Genomic DNA, 21,824 nt, shown 5'->3' on the forward strand with positions numbered 1-21,824 from the left:
AAGTTGATAAATTTCCCATTTCACATTTGGCGGTTGGTTTTGCATTTCCATTCCGTATCTCTCGTTTTTATTCGATACTATTCACGTATTGATTAACATTGAGGTAGTTTATGAGACTTTTAACTATTTATTTTTATCCACTTTCAACTTTCAAGTTTTCGTTTTCGTATCTGTTATTTGTTTCTCGTACATTTTGTTAAATTAAATTTAGTTGAATTGAACCAGCTATATAAAATGTTGTTATAAAAAGCCCTTCGTATATATCGTTTCAAACTGTTCTTTCCCTCAATAAACAAGACCCTGAATAAGATAATCTTAACCGCGATTTGTAGTTCGAGGTGACCTCAACATTTAATAGGATCATCAGTGGCTACCGTTTGTGAACAAACTGCCTCAAATCGTTACCAGGAACATAGGTTTTCAGGTCCAACGTTTCGTGGAGGGAGATGAAGGAACATAAAAAAAAAGCTTAACACAACATCAATCCATAAGAAAGGCCACTGGCAGCACCGCCCACGACGACGCAATCAGGGATCAACAAGCGAAGCAGCATTGATAGCTCATAACCGTTTACATGGAGGAAGCAGAACGGAGAAGGGGACCTGTGCGGAGCGTAACAAGGCGGGTCATTGTGGACGCGTTGTTCTCGAGCCCGCGTCCTCCCGCTCACGGGACGCACAAGGGACCACTTCAGCGTCCCCCGGGCTGCTGAATCGATGTTTTGTTATGCTAATTAGGCAATTATCGCTATCGAAAGAAAACATAATCATCGATCGGTTTCGGAGTCGATCATAAATTCATACGAACTCATCGAACCTAACCTCCCGCAACGGGCTGGGCCCCGATTTTCCACTAGTGTTTCACTATTATTATGCTGATGATGATACTTTTGCCGCTTGTTTTTGCCCCCTCTGTGCTCCCACCGCCACCTAGGAAGGATGATGTCGATGATGGCGATGCTAAAGATGATGTTGTTGGGCTTTTGTATGGGATCATTATGGAAATGGGAGTGCGTGAAGTGTGCCGGTCGCTGGATGGTTGTCCGGTGACTGGACCGTTTGACCCGTCGCTTCTGTGAGGTCCGAGGAGTAGTTTTCAAGTTGACTCTATTGCAATAATAATGGGCCACGATTGCGTCAACGAAGATTTGCGGAAACTGTTATTTTAGGACAGCTGGCTTTGGCACACAGAGGCGGTACAGATGTCGTCCCGGGGATAGCCCTTGATGGATAAAAGTGGTTTTTTCCGCTTTGTTCCCGCGTTGCATTTTTCTACCATTAGCTGCTTTACATTTATGTAGCAGTTTGTTTAAGCAGTTTAAGAAATGATTTCGCATTCTATTGTTCATTCATGTTTGACTGTTGAGTGGAACTGATTTATTAGAAAAAAGATAATCCTGATATTCAAATTTAAAACATATGCAATGAGGACTATTCTTAGATTGTTTGAAATTTTTAAATCAAGAGTTCGTTTAGAAATAAACATGAAAAGCGTTTTTTTTTAATTTAACCAAATATAGCATGCGTGCTCATAATATTTTGGCTAGGAAGTAAGTTGCTATTATTTTGTTGAAAATGCTTTTTATCAATGGATCTGCAACAGAGACATCATCTGTATCTAATGCGGAGAAAAGTTAATAATTTCACAAACTGAAAGCTACAGAAAAAATGAGCTCAAATAAAGTCTGAGATAAAAAACCTTGATAATGATCCTTATAAGCTGTTTTATGAGAACAAAAGCTCTTGATAACATTGAATATTTACAAATACATACACTGGGCCAAACGGAGAGTGGGACACAAAATCATAAAAATCCTCCTTTGCGCTCCTTCCTAGAAAGGATGTGCAAAACCGCAGCCTTAAAATTTGGTCACCAAGCGGCGTAACAACGGAAATCGAAAAAAGTATTTTCCAGAGGTCCCACTTACCATTTATTTATGGTGAATGTAATATTGATCCTTAGTTTAATATTTTTATATCAATGCCATCAAGTTCTATAATTACGTTTCATACTACGCTTTTCATCAGTTTTTTTGGTTTCGTATATCTTGTTTTTGGGATTTGTTTTATTATTTGCGTTGCATAATATGCGACGAAATCATTTTTTGAATATCCGTCTTCTTGATAAGTATATAAGTTCAAGTAACATTTTAAGTTTTATCATGGTTCTAACGATGTTGTTCATGCTCATCATTAAGTCTCATCTTAAGAGTAAAATATCTTAAAGGCTGTGATAAAACCTTCATAAACCCGTTTTAAGTGTAAGAGGGCCCACTCTACAGAACGTTGTCAAAACCATCCCTTAAAACCTTTTCTAGACCAAAAATCACTGATTGGTTTTAAGAGAAGGTTTTAAGAAGGACTTAACAGCGTATTTACAGACTCTTCAAGTCTACTAAGATTTTAGACTTAATGAGCGGTTTTATAGCTATCCTCAAAAGGTTTTAAGGATGTCAAAATTATTAAAACTATTTTGTCTGCTGAGAAACCTCTATAAAACCGATTGGACATGGGTACACCCATGTTAAAACATTGATAAAACTTGTTAAAGTCTAATATGTCTTGGAAATGTTACTTGGGATGTTTAATTTGCTCAGAGAAACTCAACATACAAAAGCATCACCCTGCCGGACACTACAAGTGATTGCGCAAACAGTGATGATATCGCGTGAATTGTGACAGCTAATGATGATGTCAGCTAGCAAAACCGAAGAAGCGTAATCACGCCGGCCCGTGTCTACGCACGAAAAACGCACATATGCCACGAACCCGTGCGTTCCTGTTTACCGAAAGCACCACCAGCCGACGTCTTGGCCAAACAAAACCGTCCCGCCTTCCTCCTCTTCAATTGCTCTAATACCATCAACATCTCCTCGACACGTCGCACTTTCTGAGACGATCTTTTCCATGTTTGCTCAACATCTCCGAACAGCTGCGCTCAGAAAACCGAACCACACGGCTTGTTGTGTGTATTGTTTCTGGCCCGTTTTGTGAAGTCAAACCCGGGCAGCCCTTGGTGGGCGGAGGGAAAAAAAATTGCAAAAAGGCCAAAATCACCGATTAGCTTCATTCCGTATTCTGGCCTCGAAATCGATAATAATGCTCCCGAGTGAGACGTGGGAGGGCAGCAGGGGGATTTATTGACCGGCAGCAACGGAAAGCCCGCAGGAAGGGAGAATCGTGTGCCGTTTGGAAACGGACGATAATTTGAGAATTTTCAAACATGGTTGGTTGAGGGCGATCTCGCTAAGGATAGAGCCCGCGGTACTAAACGGTACTTTATTAGCCTGCCTAAAGGCGGCGATAGTTCGGTTGGGATCCTGCATTTCTCGAGCTCGAATGATTGGGCAGAATTCTCCAAATCCAGCCTCAAATCGGTGGACGGTGCGGTTGGACCATGCAGCAGTAAGTACGTGATGGAACGCTGAGGGCATCGCGTAATGGTCGCGAGGACATGAGCCGAAAGCAGAACCATTGAATGTAACGGTAACTACGATTCGAGGGTAAGGCAAGCAGCAACACGGAGGGGTACTTGGTCGGTGGTTTATCCAACGGTGTCGCAGAAGAAGACGATGATGGGCGGAAAAGGCAATCTCGGCCCGGCGAAGGATTGGCAAACATCGTAAGACCCGAATCGTAATAAACAGTCACATCAAGCGAATTATACCGTCCGGAATTTAAGTTGGGTCTTCGGAAGATCGCATCGTCCACAAGGTGTTGTTAGCAGCCGTGTGTAGGTATTATCGGAAATAGCAAATCATTCCTGCTGACTTCAATAGCTCGATTTCGGGAAGAAAATAGAGCTAAAAGTAAAAGAAGTGTTCGACGACAGGGTGATATTCATGTCGCTAAATATCCAGCTCAATGCGTACTTAGCCAATCTTTAACTTGCTTTTTTTCTAAAGGTTCAGACTTTTCAATCTTCACGTGGAACAAAACATATCCAGGATTAGGGCTTGTGCTCAAACAAGAATAAAAACAATCCAACTCTCCTTCAACAGCTCGCTCTCTAGCGTGTGTTTTCCTAATAAAGTAAGGCTACGTGCTTTCACTAATCGACGATAAAAACTTCCCCCCGGGCTTGAACTACTCGAAGCCTTCGCATTTTCCTCCCCAAACCGAGTGCGAGCGTGAAGATATGATATGCTAGGCACGGCCCCCGGGTTGTAACAGCTGGATGGATGGCTTCATTTGGATGGCGCGAGTAAGGCGGAACTCGGGAAACTTGCCAGAACCGGGGATTAGAAGGGCTCGCACGCGGGGCAGTTGAGATTATTTATTAGCGAAAAACAGTAGCAATTATTTTACGTGGTGCTCAGAGTGATTTGTTTGCTAATGAGGAAGAAAACGAGGAGATAGGAGAAAGAGAGAGAGAGACTAATAGAATTTGAGAATTTCTGCTGAAAAGGACACATGAAAGGGTGGAACATTAAACATTCGGATCAAAACAAAACTTTGCATCATTAAAATGTCAGTACAATTAATTTGTCCAAACATGAGAAAAGAACCAAACGTCCGCTTAAACGACGTTCAACAACTTGTACAAATATAATTGAGCCATGTCCTAGTCGTAATGTGATCCATTCGAACCCGATCTCAACTCAACTCAGCGCGTCGTCACTATTTTCGAGTACGCCATTGTGCTGCAGCGAAACAAATGAAATTGGCCAAATATTGACATGGCACGTCGTGCGTCGTTTTGTCAGTGACGGTCTTGGTCTTGGTGGAAGCGAACGCCATTAACGTGGCAGCACTTAGAGCCGCGAGTATGTAAACGACCATTCCGAATGCCCACACTTGAGAAAGGGCCCGGGCAAGGTCAAGCCGCTGGTAAACAGTTTCTTAAAACGACAGTGAGTGCATTAAGTCAGGAGTTAACGATTTGCGCTTACGATCGTCTTACGGAGGTAAGCAATTATGAAGGGTGTCGCAAGGCAGAGCTGCCGAGATGATGGGTTTGAAGCATTGTGTGCGCATGAGGCAATGAACACAGCCAAGGTGAAGTGAGATTAATTTGAGTTTTATTATTTACACCCCAACGTTCGACGGGAAACCCGGTTGGTTTACCCTTCTCGACCCTGCACTATTTCCTTGAACAGTACTGTTCCTAATTGGATTGCGATTTGGGTTACCGAAAGAACATTCCTTCGTTGCTTCAATTGTTTCCTCTATCTGTTTAGTTAAAACTACCTTCCAAAACCCTGCCGCAAATATCTTTTCTTTGCCGGTTCCATTCCTATTAAAGTGTGTCGATCATGCAGCTCCGCCGTTCCCTTCTAGTTGATCTTCATTTTTGTGTCCGCTCGTGTTTTCCCCAATCGTGACGTTCGATCGATGCTGAAACATTCCCCCCTCCGTTAGCTTTTCCACTCCGGGGGCTGGCTGTCGTTTTCACCCGAGGCAGCAGCTCGCGTGTTTCTCTCTGCCCCGTCTGTTGGTTTCTTTCTTTCACCGGTCGTTCGGAAGACTTTTATGCTTTATGACAAACATCGTCGTCGATGTGTTCGTCAGGTTGCGTTAAGTATATTTGCGCTAAACTACAGTTGTGTGCAATTTTATGACACCTGAAACAATTTGGGTAATACTAGGTTTATTAGGATGATGTATTTGGATTTGATCTTTTTTTTAATGTTTACATTACGATTTTTTATTTTTTAAATGTTTACAGTACGAGTTTCATATTTCTTAGCGTATTTGTTTTCTTTCCGTTTGCTTAGTAAAATAAACGTTTCATCCAACATTAATAAATACTTTTCCTTCCTTTTGAACACTTATTTGTGTTTCACCCTGTACCTATCTTACCCACGCAGACACACAACCCTTCGTATCCGCAAATCTTAGTTCAAGATGTTTGCAGTGGCAAAAAGCTACGCCGGAAACTCCAACAGAGCGAGGCGGTAGAAAGAAGAAAAGCTCCGGAAAAAGTAGTCCCTATCCGCAGAGATATTCTCCCGGTTGGTTTGTTTTTTTCCCTACCCCACTCCAACCAACCTCTTTCCCTCCCTCCCTAACGTGGTGCCATCACGGTGCAATGGTTTTATGCCGACAACCTGGTGCTGATGAGCTCGTTGACCATTTCGGTTGACAGCTCTCGTGCGCGATGAGTGGATAGGAAAGCGGGAGACGCAATGCGATATGGCACCCGGCCCGGGAGGGGGGACAACCGGATGATGGGCCGGCTGGGATGTGGGTGGCCCGGCGGTTCCGAACTGGAATCCGAGGAAGGGCCATGCCACCCGGTTTGGCTCCGATTTCGCCTCTTATGGCGCGCTGAGATATATGCCAACCGACGGATGCCTTTGCGCTGAGTGAACTTGAACCTTTTTTTGTCGCAAGCGTCCGCCACCCTACCCCCGCCCACCTCGGCTTCCTCGGTCCGGGAGTTGACGTACGAAGGCAGACACTCCCTTGTTCCCTTCTTGCTTCCGCGATTCCACCAACCTGATCCGCTTTTCCCCATCTCGGTGCGGTTTCCGTTGATTGTTCAACGCTCCCGGTAACGTTCGCCAGACCGACCGAGGTTCCTCGAGCGTGGTGACACACGCGGGCGCAAACTGCAAACCCCGATTCGCCGTTCGGGGTGGCCAAGCTTTCGCCACCTCGCCACCGCCGCAGTGGGCTTTTTATTAATTGCCACATATTTGCAGCATTTTTTCTGCAGCGCGACGATCAAGGTCGATATCTCTCGCGAAGGCACGCTGCACTTCCTCCGGGTTTTCGATGCGAACGTCGTACGTCGGACGTTGGTGGAAACAAGTTTCGATTGGTCCAGTTTTTATTTCCGCTCAACCCAACGAGCAGCACACCCGGCAGACATGTTGTAGGCTGAAGTAAAAGTGTTTTTGTTCGTTTTGGAAAATGTTTACGATGGAAGAGGAGGTATTTTTTCTGATAGCGTTGAATTATAGACACTCGATATTCTGCACTCTGAGATATTAAATAAGGTAAAGAAGAAGAAACGTTCCGGGAAAAGTAACTAGTCGCGTTCAGAGTCAAGTACTTAAGGACCAAAACTTCCTTCCTTAAATCGTTTGTCAAAGCTCAACGAAATAATCCCTTTTCCCGGAATCTATTTAAACATCATGGCCACCAACATGTACTTTCTATCGCATCACAGATGTGCTGCGGCTCTAGATAAGCTTTTGTACAACTCAACAGACCTCATACATATCGAACTCCATCAAACAATGCGAACCAGGGCCAGGGCGCAGCCTTATTGACATTTTACGACCGTGCATCAAACTTCGCATCGTTCGCGCACGGAATCGCGGGCATCCTTATCGAAAATCCATCGATGAATCCATTATTAAAAGATAACCGTCGATGGAACACGGCCTGCCATCTTTTTCTCCACCCACCCCGCATTCGTTCCGGATCCCCACCAAAAAAAAAGGGTGAGGAAAAGAAGATTGTACGTCCGCAAAAGCGAGGCAACCCGACGTACGGGCATAAAGATGCAATAAAATCGAATAAATTTCACATTTGACCCCGCCGGGCGGCTTCGGAGGGAAAATGGGAAAATGGGAAAACATCAGCTATCAGCTTGTGTGAGTCGAATGATTTGGTTGTATGTGTGTGTGTGTATGTGTGCTATACCATCGTTTGCGATTTCTTTTAGCGTACATTTTCTTTCTCCTCACCGCTTGCTAGATGAATGATTTCTATCAATTCACTCCAGATGACTTCTTTCGAGGGTTTGGCTTGGCTTCATTCAGACCAGCCTTATAAACCCCTTCTTTGTCTTCAAAATAAATGGCGCCATTCTTTCGATTGGGATTGTATTTAATGACCGACAGTAGGGGACAAAAATTGGGCTCCATCGGTGAAGCGGTTTACGGCACTAATTTGTTATGTTAACACCCACTCTGGACGCGGTTACTTGCCGTCGCCAGCACTTCATTACCCCTTTTTAACACCCGGTAGCATTACGGTTATGGTGATAAATTGCATCCTGCCCCAAGATGAACGTTATGAATTAACGGGCCCGTTTTTATGGCGGTTCGGACAAACCATCGGCATTACTGGACGCTGGAGCCGACATTTATCGGGACGGTCATAATTTCCAGACATCTTTCTTGATCTTCTTATGTGCATTTGCCAGCCCAGCATTTAATGATAATACTTGTGCGTAAGTCTGAACCAAAAAAAAAAATTAGGCCAATTAGAATAACCCATCGAACGGTCGCCTCATATTTTACAAGGCAGCTAATGCAAACGTTTGACCACGTTTTTATTGCTCTTCACGCCAAATTGAATCCAAATGAATCAGACACAAAAAAACAACAACAGAATAGCCTATAGTTTTTACCTTCCGCTCGAATCGACACGGCTTCGAAGAGAAAGGAGTGCACACAGTCTGGAGGTTGGAAATTGGTCGTCCAAGTCAGGCGCACACAAAAGATGACTGGGCGTCATTTTTGCAAACTCACTCAACTTAAAAATCACCCTCCATTCTATCTCGAGCGGGCACGGGAAGTGGCACGGAGCCCATTTTCTGCTGACCGTCGGCTTTCCTCGAGATGCTCGGCAGCATCTTACAGACCACCGCATCCTTCCGTCTATCACATCGACCCACCCGCTCCTTCCCGCCATTCATCGATTGGGCCACAAATGCTTTTCACTTTCGCACCCGTTCTCTTGATCGAAAATGGGGCAACCACGGTGAGCTTTTTTTTGTGGGTGAGTTTTGGAGTGTACGCTACATGCTAGAGAAGGAGGAGGAGGAGGAGAGGTCCTTGACAGTTTAGGTCATTCGATAAAATTTACTCTCGCTGACAAAAGACGACTCGGTGACTTCACAGGAATAGGCTTAAGAATGATTTGTTTTCTACTCGAGTTCATAATCGTTGCAAGCTGTTTGGGGAAGCGTAATTTCTTGCCTTGCACAAAACTAAGTGAAAGAAAGAAGAATATTTATTGGTTTATTGGACACCAATTTATAAATAATGGTTGTACAATGCCCTAGTTAAGTTCTTGCAACAATTATTCAGTTGTTTTTTAACTTCCTAACATTTGTTTTGCATTTATTCAATACTTCCTCGAAGTTTTTTCTAATTCTAGAAGCAGTCTTTGCACTGTCATGATAAAAATCATCTGTTGTTTTCTGGTGCAGTTGATTTGATCGACACTGCACGATCGTGACCCTTCAGCTTCCCTATGATGAAAAAGAAAACGAGAGTGCAGTTCAAAATTCAACACTCCGTTCACGCCTCAACCAAAATAAAAGCTTTTAGTTTAGCGAATGGCGATGTCAGGGTTCCTAAAGACGTTACCATGTCTAAGGGCGTTAAAGATTCACTTTCCATCCGAAAAGCCTTGGCTCGTGTCGATGATTTACGAATAAAGCTTTACCGTCAAAAAGGTAAAATGAAAAAAAAAACAGGCAAAGGTATCGGAAATCCAAGGTTGCCCACGGACACATTTGACTGGGAGATTGCCACTTATCGAACCCGCGACCATCTCCCCGCCGTCCCGTCCGGCCGACGGAAAAGGTGAAACTTTATCGCTCAAATTAGGAGGGATTAGCTAAGCTGATTCTGCTTTCTTCCCGCCGGAATCTGCGGTCACTTCCCGCAAAGTCCCAAATCGCGTCATCCCTTTCATGGTCGGTCGTCGTCGGAGCAACAGAATATCTCCTTCACGGCCTTTATTAGTTTCCTAGCGATGGTCTCGTGCGCGCAAATTTCGAAAGGCCCGCCGATCATGGGCGAGCATTTAAGATCGATTTATTTTATCACCTCGTCGGATGAGAACCACATTGGCCGGGCTTAAGGTGCCAATTTTGACGGTTCCAGGTTACGGATGATGATTCCGTAAAGGGGGGCATTTTAAGTCACTTTCATAATGGAAAGTATTGGAGGAGGTTTGGAAAATGTGTTTCCTTTGTGTTGCTGGTCAATGTGAGAGATCCGGTCCGGGGGGAAGGTCATTAGAGTGCGATACTTTTGATGCTAATTGAATATTTTTGTCTATATATTTTTCCCTCGCTTTTAGTTTTCTCTATAACGCATAATGTTATAGTTTATAAGTATCCGATTTTTACAAAGTTGCTATATTGAATAGTCGATGAAAAATTAAGTAAATGAATTTTGGATGTCACCCAGGTTTTATTTCCGGTCATGGGCGTTCTAGATACCCCAAGCAGCTACAAGCTGAAGGCCCCAAAACACATTTCACTCCACATTCAACTTTGTCCTCAATGTTATCCCTTGTTTTTAATGCCAAAAGCCTTGTTTTCAAAAACATCTTCTTCTTCTTCTTCTTCTTGGCGTAACGACCTCTTGGTCATGCCTGCCCGTTAAGGGCTTACGAGACTTGTTTCCCTGTTGTACGTGGATAGTCAAGTCCTCTCGTACAGGGGTGGGTCCGGTCTCAGTTGGGATTCGAACCCACGCCGTCGAGGTGGTGAGCCCCGGCGCTCATGGGTCGATTTTCTAACCGGCGCTACCGCTCGGCTGTCCGGACCTTTCAAAAACATATTTCATGCGAAACTGTCGTTACGAACATTCCAAGAGAATCATTTTCCACGAAAAGTATTTTCTATGAACGAAATAGACAAGCAATTAATTTTTATCATTTTCAATCTACTTTCTTTTAAAAACCAAGCCTTATCACTGTTTGGAAATTGGCAGGCCATTACTTTTGCTGATCCATGTCCATTATCCTCAAATTAATCTGAGGTTTATTTTTTCTCTTCTGTAAAAAAATCTTTACACTGATCTCTTTGATCACTGATCAGCCATTTGATAAGACAAGAAACATTCTTGAAAAATAGTTACAAATATTCCAACATTGAAATTCGAAAACATACGACCAAAAAGGAAGGGGTCCTCGCTAGCTTGGGGCCCAAAGCAGCTACTTAGTTTGCTTACCCTACGATCTTTAATTTAGCTTTAAACTACATATTAATTAATGTTAAATGTTAAATAGAGTGTGCAACATATTTAGTTTATCATAGTATTTTTATCACGCTTCTATAATTCTATAATATTATAATTTTCTACAAAGTTCGAAAAAGAAATAATTGAAAAGATTGGCTAGGAAATATCTCTGCTTCATTTAAAAATTAATACATCTGAAAGCAGTTCCACAAAAAAATCTTTGTAATCATATAGATCAAGCATACTTCCATCAAAAAAATGTTTGTTACTTACTTTTATCAAATGAAGGTCTTTTTCGTTGCTACTTGATAATCCAATCGATGTTCAATTTGGATAAGCTTTGATACATCTTATGCTGCTTGTATTCCGATCTCGTCCATCGAATAGTTTTATGCTGTGGCAACAAAACCACACCAACTCTCGTCCGGACGTCAGAGAAGCTTTTTTCTCCACCCAGAATTGTCTGCCAAGTCGAACTCCATGCCGAGACAATGTGGACGACAAACCGAGAACGCCTGCATGTGCCCGCAAAATTACAAATGCGAAACGAAGTGTTCAATATTCCGGGCTCGTTTATGCTTTGCCTCTTATTTATGGCACGGCCCACGGGGAACGTCGATGTGGGCTGCGTTCTGGGGATATTACTGTGCGGCGATGTTTTACGTTTCTGCGCTCTTGTGCTGTCTTTTCTGGGGACCGTCTGCGTTCCGCCGAGGACAAATTCTAGAGTAATTGCGGGTCCGCACCGTGGCCGCACAAAACAGCAAGATTCTATATCCAAGATTGAGGCGCGAACAGCATAAATCACTCGGTGGTACTTTCCTCCCCACCGAACCGCACCGCAGAGCTCGTAAGACTTCTTGTGCGAACGAATTCCTCACCCTTGCGCCGTGTGTGTGTGTGTGTGTGCGTGTACGTATGCGTTTTCTGACGGAATTTCGGTCGATTCTTTGACACGCGCAAACGTGTCCCGGTAGCGCCCGAGACGTGTCTGCATGCCGAAGGAAATCCGTACAGAATATCTGATCGGCGGCTGACTTGCGCCCCCGGGCCGGAGCCCATCTTTCGCAGATTCCCATCGCTTGCCTGCCTGCGAAAGCATGGTCGTGGCCAGATTCTCTTTTACCCTCCGACATCGATTGTTTCCCCTCAAACAGCCGCACGGGTGTCGCTAATCAAAACCGCTCCGGGTGGATCATTCAAGCTCGCACATAAAAATCGATTATCGAAAACGAAACAGCGCATCGGGGTGTGAATCGAAGAACCGGACCCCAAAGGGGATGGTTTCGGGTCTCGTTGTCGATGGAACGGAATCGATCGGCATTCCGGACCGGAAATGGGACTTGGAAGCAGCGGGGAGGGATGAAAGGATTGCCGTTAGTCATAAAACAAATTCTTTTATAGGCTCGGCAAAGCGAAGAGAAGAAAAATCGACCATGTATGTTGGAAAACCCCAAACACACGCCCGGTAAATTTTCCACAAAACGCCTCGAGTTTGGTGGCAGTTTTATAAAGCACCAAAAAGGTTCCAGAAGAACATGGGATGTAAATGATTTGTTTATACTATTGATATTTTTCCAATATGGTACGTTTTAAAATTTCTATTTCTTTTAAAAAAATACTTAGAAACTTGCAAAGTAGAAATGATACATCTCATTATTTGATTCAAGTGATAAATGTTAGTTTGTCGTTAGTTGAAACATTCTAGCTGATGGGTTATTGATCTAGTTCTACTAAGAACTAAGCTTACGGTTGTCAAAGTTTATCGTTTTTGAATGATACGTTAAGATTGTTTTTAGGTTATACTTCGTGATTCTCTTGACCAGTATTTTGAATCTGGAACCTTCAGAGAAAACAAAGTATAAAGCACTGCAAAATAACGGTCAAGGTTGTTATCTTTTCTGATAATTCATGCAAACCCCCTTTCCGACATGTCGTCACGATTTCTTCGTCGAATAATATCTTTTAAAAAAGGAAAAACAGACCGCCTGGAACCTGCTGCTGCGATTTTTCACAGTCCTTTGGAGCGACAGAAAGGGGGAAAACAAAATGGCCAGCAAAAGAATTGCAGCACCCACCAGCCTCGTTTTCGACGGCAGGCCCCAAAGATGAAATGTGTGTCAGCGGTCGTGTGCGCGATTCCGTTGTTTATTTATGAGTTCCTGCCAGGAGCCAGGGGAGGCTGCTAGGGAGGAAATGTAGGAAGGTAAAAGTAATCCTCACGAACGCCAGCACAACGAAGCCCTTCGACGAGAGCACATTGACATTGGCGCAGTTTTCAGGGAGGCCCGTTTTCACGATGTGTTATCGTTGGGCTGAAAAGTAAGCGAACGGTTTGCTGTTGGATCTCGAAGGCACACAGTACACTTGCTCCACTCGCAGCCAAACACGTTTGCGGTAGGTCATACCTACGCAGCACCTGACCCAACCTATGCAAAAACCGTGCGATACTCTACTTTGTCCGCAAATTGGCTTTGGCAAGAGATTACCAAACCAAACCGGTTCTTTTCGATCAGCCTACACGAGACGATGTTGGTAAAGCAATTAAATCCCTTCACTTGTGGGTCTTCCAGCCGGGCGGCTGCCTTGGCCGAACGGGTCAGGTGCACGGCAGCACCATATGGAACGCACGATCCTCCGCCTGACGTCAGTCCGAAACGGAGGGAGAAAAAAGCCCGAAACGAACCCAACACGTTTGATACTCGCCAGCTCGGCGTAGTTTCTTCCGTTTGTTCTACATTTATGTCCTACCACCTGCCGCGACTGAGGTTCCAAAATCAGCGCCTCGGCAGTCACCAAAGCCTTTGGGGTGCTTCCGATTCCCACACCAGGGGAGAACGTCCCTTAGCCGATGACAGACTTGTATCCAGAAGACTTGTCGGTGTCATTCTGTTGGTGGTTTTATGTGTGAATCAGTTCGTATCATGCTACATATAAAGTCCCGACATGCAGGACGAAACGAACGCCAAACTCGACTGACAGGAAGCATTGTGCAACGTGTCGAAAGAAAATGGAAAGCCTCCCCTAACCTCGAATTCGTACACAGAACGAACAAACAGGATGAAAGACAAATTCGATGAAAGATATTGAAACCACAGATCAGCAACAAACAGAGCGGACGAAAATCCAACGTTGGGAGTGTGAGGTATCGAAGAAGCCATCAGGGAAGCACCTGAAAATGAGGAACATGAGATACGTCTTGCTAAAAAAAACCGCCCTCCTCTAGAGGAGGATGTCGCCATAAAAGTTTATATCCCTTATGGCAGGCGTTGAGAAGTTCGGGACTCCATGCCGGCAAGCACCTTCCTCGAAGCCATACGCCACACTAGCTACAAACGGGGAGGCTAAAAACAAAGGGGCCAAATCCACAGGAGTCCAATCGCCCACATACCAACCTGGTACCTGGTGATACATGGTTTTCCGCTTTCTTTCGACTAGGTCATTGTCGATTACTATTTCGGGGTCGATGTGCTGCGGTGCCTTGATTTACTAGATGTACGCCGCCCTCCCTCCCTTCACTCTCCCCTGGTATGTGGACCGTCCGACCGGGAACGGAATCTGACATTCGGGTGGTTTATTTACCCCTTAATGCGCGGGATTAGGTGTTTCTCTCGAACGTAGCTCCACGAGGGTGAAATTGGTGGCCGGTTGCCGAGTTCATGTTCAAGGTCTAACGATGCCCAGGTTTTATGGCGCTGGAGGTAAGCGGTGGACAAATAAAACAGTGAGAGAAAAAAACCAACCATCACCACCGTTTAGAGCTTTCGGTTTCGGGTTTTTATGGCGCAACGGAAAACCTTAACTGTGGCTTGAGAGTTAAAGCCCGAATTTTCGGTGGAACTCGATCGAAACTTTTAACGCCATCCCACGGACCACGGGGAAATGCGGGGCCATCGAGGAAGGTAGGCAGATTTTTCGGTAATTAAAGGAATAGTACAGCATTAAGGTGCCATAAATGCCGAACCCGTTCAGAATCGTTCTTTTATACCGTCTTCGTGGGGCAAACGCTCGAGAGGTTAAAGGGACATCATTAACATCAAAACGGTTAATTAATTAAGCGAAACCCATTGCTTCCCTCAGCAGCTTAAGAGTCTTTTATTTGCTTTGGAATGAAAATTCCAAAACCGGTTTAAAGGTATTTTGAAACACGCATAACAAAACAAACCGACAAGCCCCTCGGAAGAAGCTGCTAATTCCCACCGTCACATCACATAATGCAGCAACATAACCCATTCCCCAGATGCACCATTATTCTACGACACACGTCGGCGAGAGACGCTCGTCGGCTCGGCTAACAAAGACTGTCCAATTTTCTCTTATCTAATAACGTGTACAATTTAATAATGAATCAAACTGGATCGAATGCTCGCTGGCGCCATTTACGGAAGAGAGTTTGTGCCGCGTGCTGTGTTGCGTAAAACGTAACTGCAACAATCTCATCATGACATGACAACGCCGTCAGCAACAATAAGCCGAAAGATGACGCTGTACGCAGCGACCAAGAAGCGCCGGTGCCTATCATCATCATCATCATCATCATCATGCCTGCCATTCACACTAACCTGCTTGAGGTCGGTGTTCGCGTGTGTTTATGTTGTGTGCATCTTGGATATTGGGGATTGGGGGCCTTCTCTGCTCGGGAGCCTAAAATTGTTCATGCTTTCTTCTGAACAAGCCACACGGCATGGTTTCCCGTTTTCATGCTGATTCGACTTGGCGACTCTCCGGGCGGCCCCTGGTTTTTTCGCCACAAAAGCAGAAACACATCGTACAAATCGATGAGCTCCGATTTTCGTTTTCGATCTAACGAAACAACCAACCTCTGGAAGGGGTACCTTCGAGGAAGTATAAACACGGTAACATGGCTAAGAAAAACAAGGCACCTCTTCAAGCCGGTCTCTATTTCTGTTTCTTTGGTCCGGCGTTTGACGCGGTGGCGCTTAGCTCATCCCGAGGTTCCGACCAACGACGGGATTCGATTCCACCGCCCCAAAGCAAACCTTTCTCCTTTCGCGTACCTGGCGCCATCCGTACGCGTCTTTCGACCACGAGGTCATCGTTTCGCGGTCTGTTTGGAGCTGTCGCCGAGTGCAATGTTTGCGATTGATTGATGTCTTTACTAGCAAAGCCAGACGGCAGAGGTAGTTCTGTCCACGAGCGGATCATGTGCTCCCTAACCGGACGGCCAAGGAATGTCCGGCCAATTAAGAGTACTTAATACTTTGTTGCATGCTCCTGTACAAGATTAATGGATTATGATTTGTTTCGTTAGGCGAGCTTCTAGACAAAGGTTGTTTGTGGAACCTTTTTTGTACAAAATATTAAAGTGTCGTACGTACATTTTTTAGAAAATCTATATAGGTCAGAGGACAAACTCCAGCCATCGAAGTATAAAGAAAACTTTACTGTTTTCAAATACTTTTGTATTTTTTTAGTACTCTTAACTAAGTATGTACCGTATTTTCACGTTTATAACAATATCTGTTTTAAAAACGACTTTTCTACACTAAATTCTGCATTTCTGTCATTTAAATCCAATTTAACCCTCTTGTTAATAAATAAAGCCTAGGTATGAGTAATGAAGTAATTGCGATGAAGATATTGATGATAGCAAAAACTGTTATTATACAACTTCCATGGACCTTTTTCCAAAACGAATAGACATTATAAATTTATTGACAAAAACTACCACCTGTAGGAGAGGACTGACTATTCACATATACAAAGGGAAAAAGTCTGGTAAACCCATTTTGTGTAGACACGACCGAACGAGATCGTTACGCCACTTAAGAAGATGTTAATAAAAATAAGTAATAATAAGATAAAAAATTTAAAAAATTCTGTCATATAAAACAAAGAAAATTTTCCAAAAGAAGATTTTTAGCCCAAATAGAGTTTAGCTAAAGATCAAAAATACTCCTGCGAGGTTATACCAAGATGATATAAGAGATGCGAGCGTATGGTATATAGATTGAAATTCTGCTATGTCAGACTAAACATTATTTAAATAACTTATGATTTTATAATCATACACCGTCTTTTTATTCATATATTTCTTTACAAACATAAGTCAAGTGGTTGAAGATAGTATGTTCACCAGACTAATTCCGTTTCATTCACCATTTTCCATTCTCCCTCAGAAAAACTACTCTCCTCCGAAGGCCGCGAGCTGCGGCGCGTCCTGTTTTCGCTGAAGCAAATCTTCCAGGAGGACAAGGACCTGGTGCATGGCTTCGTGGCGCACGGTGGCCTCAACTGCCTGGTGCAGATCGGCAGCGAGGCGGACCAGAACTACCAGAACTACATCCTGCGTGCCCTCGGGCAGGTGATGCTGTACGTCGACGGCATGAACGGCGTGATGAAGCACTCGCCCACGATCCAGTGGTTGTACTCGCTGATCGCGTCCCGCTACCGGCTGGTGGTGAAGACGGCCCTCAAGTTGTTGCTGGTGTTTGTGGAGTACTGCGAGGGCAACTGCTACCTGCTGGTCAGTGGAATACGCTTCGTCGACACGGCACGCGGAGTGGTACCGTGGAACAACATCATGCGGTAGGTGGAGGAACTGTTGAGCCCAGAGTCGATCCTTAACAATTCTTGTTGTATTTTGTTTTAGATTGCTTAAAGACTACGAAAACGCTGACACGGAGCTGCTGATCTACGCGACGTCGCTGATCAACAAAACACTGTCGGGACTGAGTGATCAGGACAGCTTCTACGACGAGAGCGACTTCCTCGAGCAGCAGGGCATGGAAGGCATCATCCAGCGGTACATGTCACGCCCTGGCACCGACCTCGACCTACTCGATCAACTGCAGCTGTACGAGAGTGTGCTACGCTTCGAGGACGGCGAGTGCGACGGTATGCGCATCCCCGACAACACGGTCCGGAAAACGCTCCGATATCGCTCGAGCGGCAACGACACGACCGACCGACGGAAGTCACGTCGCCATAGTACGGGAACGGCGCCTCCACAGCCAACCGTCCACTCGGTGCACATACCCGCCGCACCCACGTGCGCTCCACCACCGCCTCCGCCACCTCCGTTGCCACCGTATCCGATGTATTCGGTCGCTCCCAGTGGACCACCACCACCGCCTCCACCGCCACTGCCACCACCGGTCGCACCGGTGCAGATGTACGGAGGCCTGCAGCTGCCGACCCAACAAACCCAGGACGACGACAGTTCCAGCTCGGGCCACAGTGGGGATCACCTGCCGGGCAGTGGCTACCACGACCCGTCGCGAGATACGACCGGCGTTACGCCCGGACTTCGAAGGCGTCGCGAGCGGGCCGAACGGCAGAAGAGTTTCATGCGCGAACAGCAAGAACTCAGCCAGTTCCAGTACGGATCTGCACCGGGTGGAGAAGATGCCAACGCTGCTAATGGTAAGTAGGAGTGTCCGATTGCATGCGTGTTGTTCTTGTGATCGCTTTCCATGATGTCGCTCTAAATGAGTGAGTTTGACACACGCTAACACGCCCCTTCGCACAGTGGTTCAGAGTCCGATCTTTTGGTTTCACATTTCATAAAACCAATTTCAAAACTCTTTCTCTTCATATCAAAGAAGAGTAGTTTAATAAGATATCTCCAGAATATTACTTTTTTCGAAGCCCAATTGTAAGAGATATCGTCCTGGAAAATTGCACATAGTCAAAAAAATTAGGCTTTTTTAAATATTAGCTTTCGTTAAAATAATTATACATTTATTCAACATTTTCTCATACATGCTGTACAACATTGCAAAACATATTTTTTTGGATATCTGCTAAATTCATGTAAAAAAATTGAAGACAATATTTAGACACTTTCTAGAAATAAATTATTATCTCCAAAACAATTTTGCTGAATGAAGTTTCCATGTCAAGATACAAATATCTTGAAAAGTATGCACTCAATCACATTTATTTCTTAAGGCTGAACAATTCTACCAAATGTTAATGCATAACTTTCACACATCCAATGTAATGTTAATTTTTATGTATTCAAAATGTATTTTCTTTTTAATATTGAAAATAATTTGCGATAAAGTTTCAAGCGTAAAAACCGCGGTAGTTCTAGTGTTAAAGTGACCGAATCGCCCATTAAGCTAAACCACTGTGCCTCGTGGACACGCCACCGTCACTAACATTCATCCCATTTCCTTTGTGTTTTCTTTGCATCTTTGCTTGATTGCGTGTTGCGTTTACCGCGTGGACCCTTGGTTCGACCGTCACAGGCTACAACCATCATGGACTGCGCAACGGAACACACCGTCGATCGAACGGTCTCACCAACGGTTGTACGCCGAACGGACTGCTAACGTCCCCGTCGATTCCACCACCGACGATCCTCGAGGAGGACAAACTACAGCTGCGCCTCAATGGCACCCTAACCTCGACTGTGATTTTGCACAAGCAATCAACTAACATTAGCGAGCATGGCACGAATGGCAATTGCACGGCAGGAAACAGTATCGCTCCACCTGGGGAGAGTGTCGTCGACAAGCGGAACAGCCGGAACCTGCTGCTCACCAGTAAGCATATCAACGGCGTGACGACGGCACTCTCGAACGGGACCGGAAGTGTGGGGCACGATCGCTACAAGGTTGATCTCAATGGTAACAACGTCCGAGGCGGACGCAGTGGACTGCTTGCCGAGCAGGATGACGAGAACAAGAGCCCTAACATTAAGTCTCAGATGGCGCAGTCGGTTGGGTACGGGAAGCCACTGGTGGCAAACGGTAAGGAAACGTCCGAGTCGACGTACCTTCGGCGGTCGGCTCAGGTAGGATACGAACGCACGAACGGTTCCGTGAACGGAAACCACGTCGAGCCAAAGTCCCAGGATCTTCAGACGGTTCAAGGTAAGGTTTGGTGTGGCTTAGCAGCATTTCGAAGTCCTCCAAAAGACGAGGAAGAATTAAATGATCTTTGAAAGTTTGGAAGCATGTTTCACGAGTAACATAATCTCTACGCTCTTACTCTGATATGAGAAGTATTTCAATTTGTATCCCTCGGCTAATATTGTCCTTATCAATTTAGCAGAATCGGACAACGAAGACAAGAAACTCATCCTACAGCTGAAGAAGGACCACACGGTAAAGGACCTAACGCAGAAGCTCAGCTGCCTGCCTCTGAGCCCGCAGGAGGAAAAACCCCAGAGCCGCATCGGCGACATGACGGGTCTGATTTCCAAGGCGAAGGAGGGTCTCGCGAAGAGCAAAAGCAACAAGGACATCTCCCGCTCGCCGAGCGTCGACAACGACATCAAGAAGCTGGCCAACGGCGACCCGAAGAAGTCCGAAAACGAGCTACACTGGGAGGAGATCGTGAAGAACATGACGCGCAAGCTGAGCCTCTGCGATCTGGACTTTACCGATCTCACGTCGGACGACGACAAGGATCTGTTGGCACCGCGCGGCTTCGGTGGAGCCGTCCCGCCACCTCCACCACCCGGTGGCATGATGCTGAACGGTGGTATGCCACCGCCACCGAGCATGATGCGCCCTCCGCCCACCAATCTGGTCCCGCTGCCGGGTGTCCTGGTTAATGGGAACGGAATAGCGCTACAGAACGGTGCCGATCCGGCGGCCATTAAGAAAAACAAAAAGACTGTAAGTCATGTCCTGAATCAGGAGATGGTAAAAAAAGGGATTTCTAAGACTGGGTCTATAATTTCCCTCTTCAGGTGAAACTCTTCTGGAAGGAAGTACGTGACGACATGATTCCTGCCCTCGTCCAGCGCACTATCTGGGACGAGCTTCCGGAGGCGGTAGTGGATACGCAGAAGCTGGAACATTTGTTCGAATCGCGAGCCAAAGATTTGATGACAAAGGTAAGCGGAAGGAGGAATGCATTTGACAGGAACCGTTACAAAAAGGACACCCTCTTTAACAAGCAACATTTAAACAATTCACACGCCTTGTTGTGTCCTGTATGTGGGGGGATAGCCTCAACCAACGCTGTGCTCGAACCGAAGGAGTATTCATAACTCATTTCTGTTTCTCTTTACATTTCTCTTCCTTTGGCCTGTACAACCAAAAACCAAACCGAACCGAAAAACAAAACACTCTGTATTACATCATGCTCGTTTGCTATGCAAATTCACTCGACATCCACATCCTATGCGTGTGCGAAACCAATTTCGGCGACCATTTTCCTCCCACCCCCACCCCATCGCATCTTACCCATCGTCCATCTTGCTGGTTAAAACGCATTCGGCACATCGGGCACGCGTGGCGTAAACTGGATTGTCATTCGCGTAACTCCTGCGTCACTCTGTTGCTCACTTTGTCCGTTGTGTTTCCATTACTCGTTATCGAAATTGTTTTCCCAACAACAAAAAAACTCCATCAACATTTCACGTTCACCAAACATCATGACTAAATGTTTTCCGACAATTACCAGGAGGTGAGTGGTTCCGTAATTTCCGGCTCGTTCGTTTCATTTGTGCCTTTTTCCTTTCGGTGTTTCGTTTGTGTTTCGTGTATGCTGTGTGAAATTTAGACAATCCCGAACCCCATCGCATGTATCGTTTGTCATACATAAAAAAAAACTCTGTTAAAAAAACCTTCGTTAAGCTTAATAAAAATTCCTAGAAAATATTTCATACGAAACGGCTTGTTCACTCACGTTAGTCTGCTCTTGTACATCAAACGAGCTCATCACCATCCATAAAATGTTTTACAAAATGGATCCTTACCCTGAGCCCGCTATTAATCTCACCTTATTTAACCTTACGATACCGAGCATAAATTGAACCGAAATCCGTTTTTAACATCACGTTTAATTTTTGCCCGCTTTGTTCCCGTTCCCGGTTCGACAATGAAGCCCTAACCATTCAGTTATTCTGTTTTTTGTATGCTTCCCTTACCTTAACTCAACCCACTTTCCACAAAGGTTCAGTTGCTTACCAGCGTATTTTTCGTACATTTTCGTAACCTTGTTGTTTGCCCTTTTCCTATGG

General features: G+C 45.1%; 1 protein-coding gene across 1 annotated transcript in view; it reads left to right on the plus strand.

The window, feature by feature from the left end:
* The window catches only part of LOC131294261 (FH1/FH2 domain-containing protein 1-like), a 45,461-nt gene that overhangs the window by 18,114 nt on the left and 5,523 nt on the right, over nucleotides 1-21,824 (plus strand). The window contains exons 5-9 of the mRNA XM_058322307.1: nucleotides 17,020-17,428; nucleotides 17,493-18,265; nucleotides 19,096-19,727; nucleotides 19,855-20,472; nucleotides 20,547-20,693. Coding sequence (XP_058178290.1) covers nucleotides 17,020-17,428; nucleotides 17,493-18,265; nucleotides 19,096-19,727; nucleotides 19,855-20,472; nucleotides 20,547-20,693 — 2,579 coding nt within the window. The remainder of the gene's footprint in view (nucleotides 1-17,019; nucleotides 17,429-17,492; nucleotides 18,266-19,095; nucleotides 19,728-19,854; nucleotides 20,473-20,546; nucleotides 20,694-21,824) is intronic.

The sequence above is a fragment of the Anopheles ziemanni genome, chromosome 2, assembly GCF_943734765.1.
Source record: "Anopheles ziemanni chromosome 2, idAnoZiCoDA_A2_x.2, whole genome shotgun sequence".
Classification (NCBI taxonomy): Eukaryota; Metazoa; Arthropoda; class Insecta; order Diptera; family Culicidae; genus Anopheles; species Anopheles ziemanni.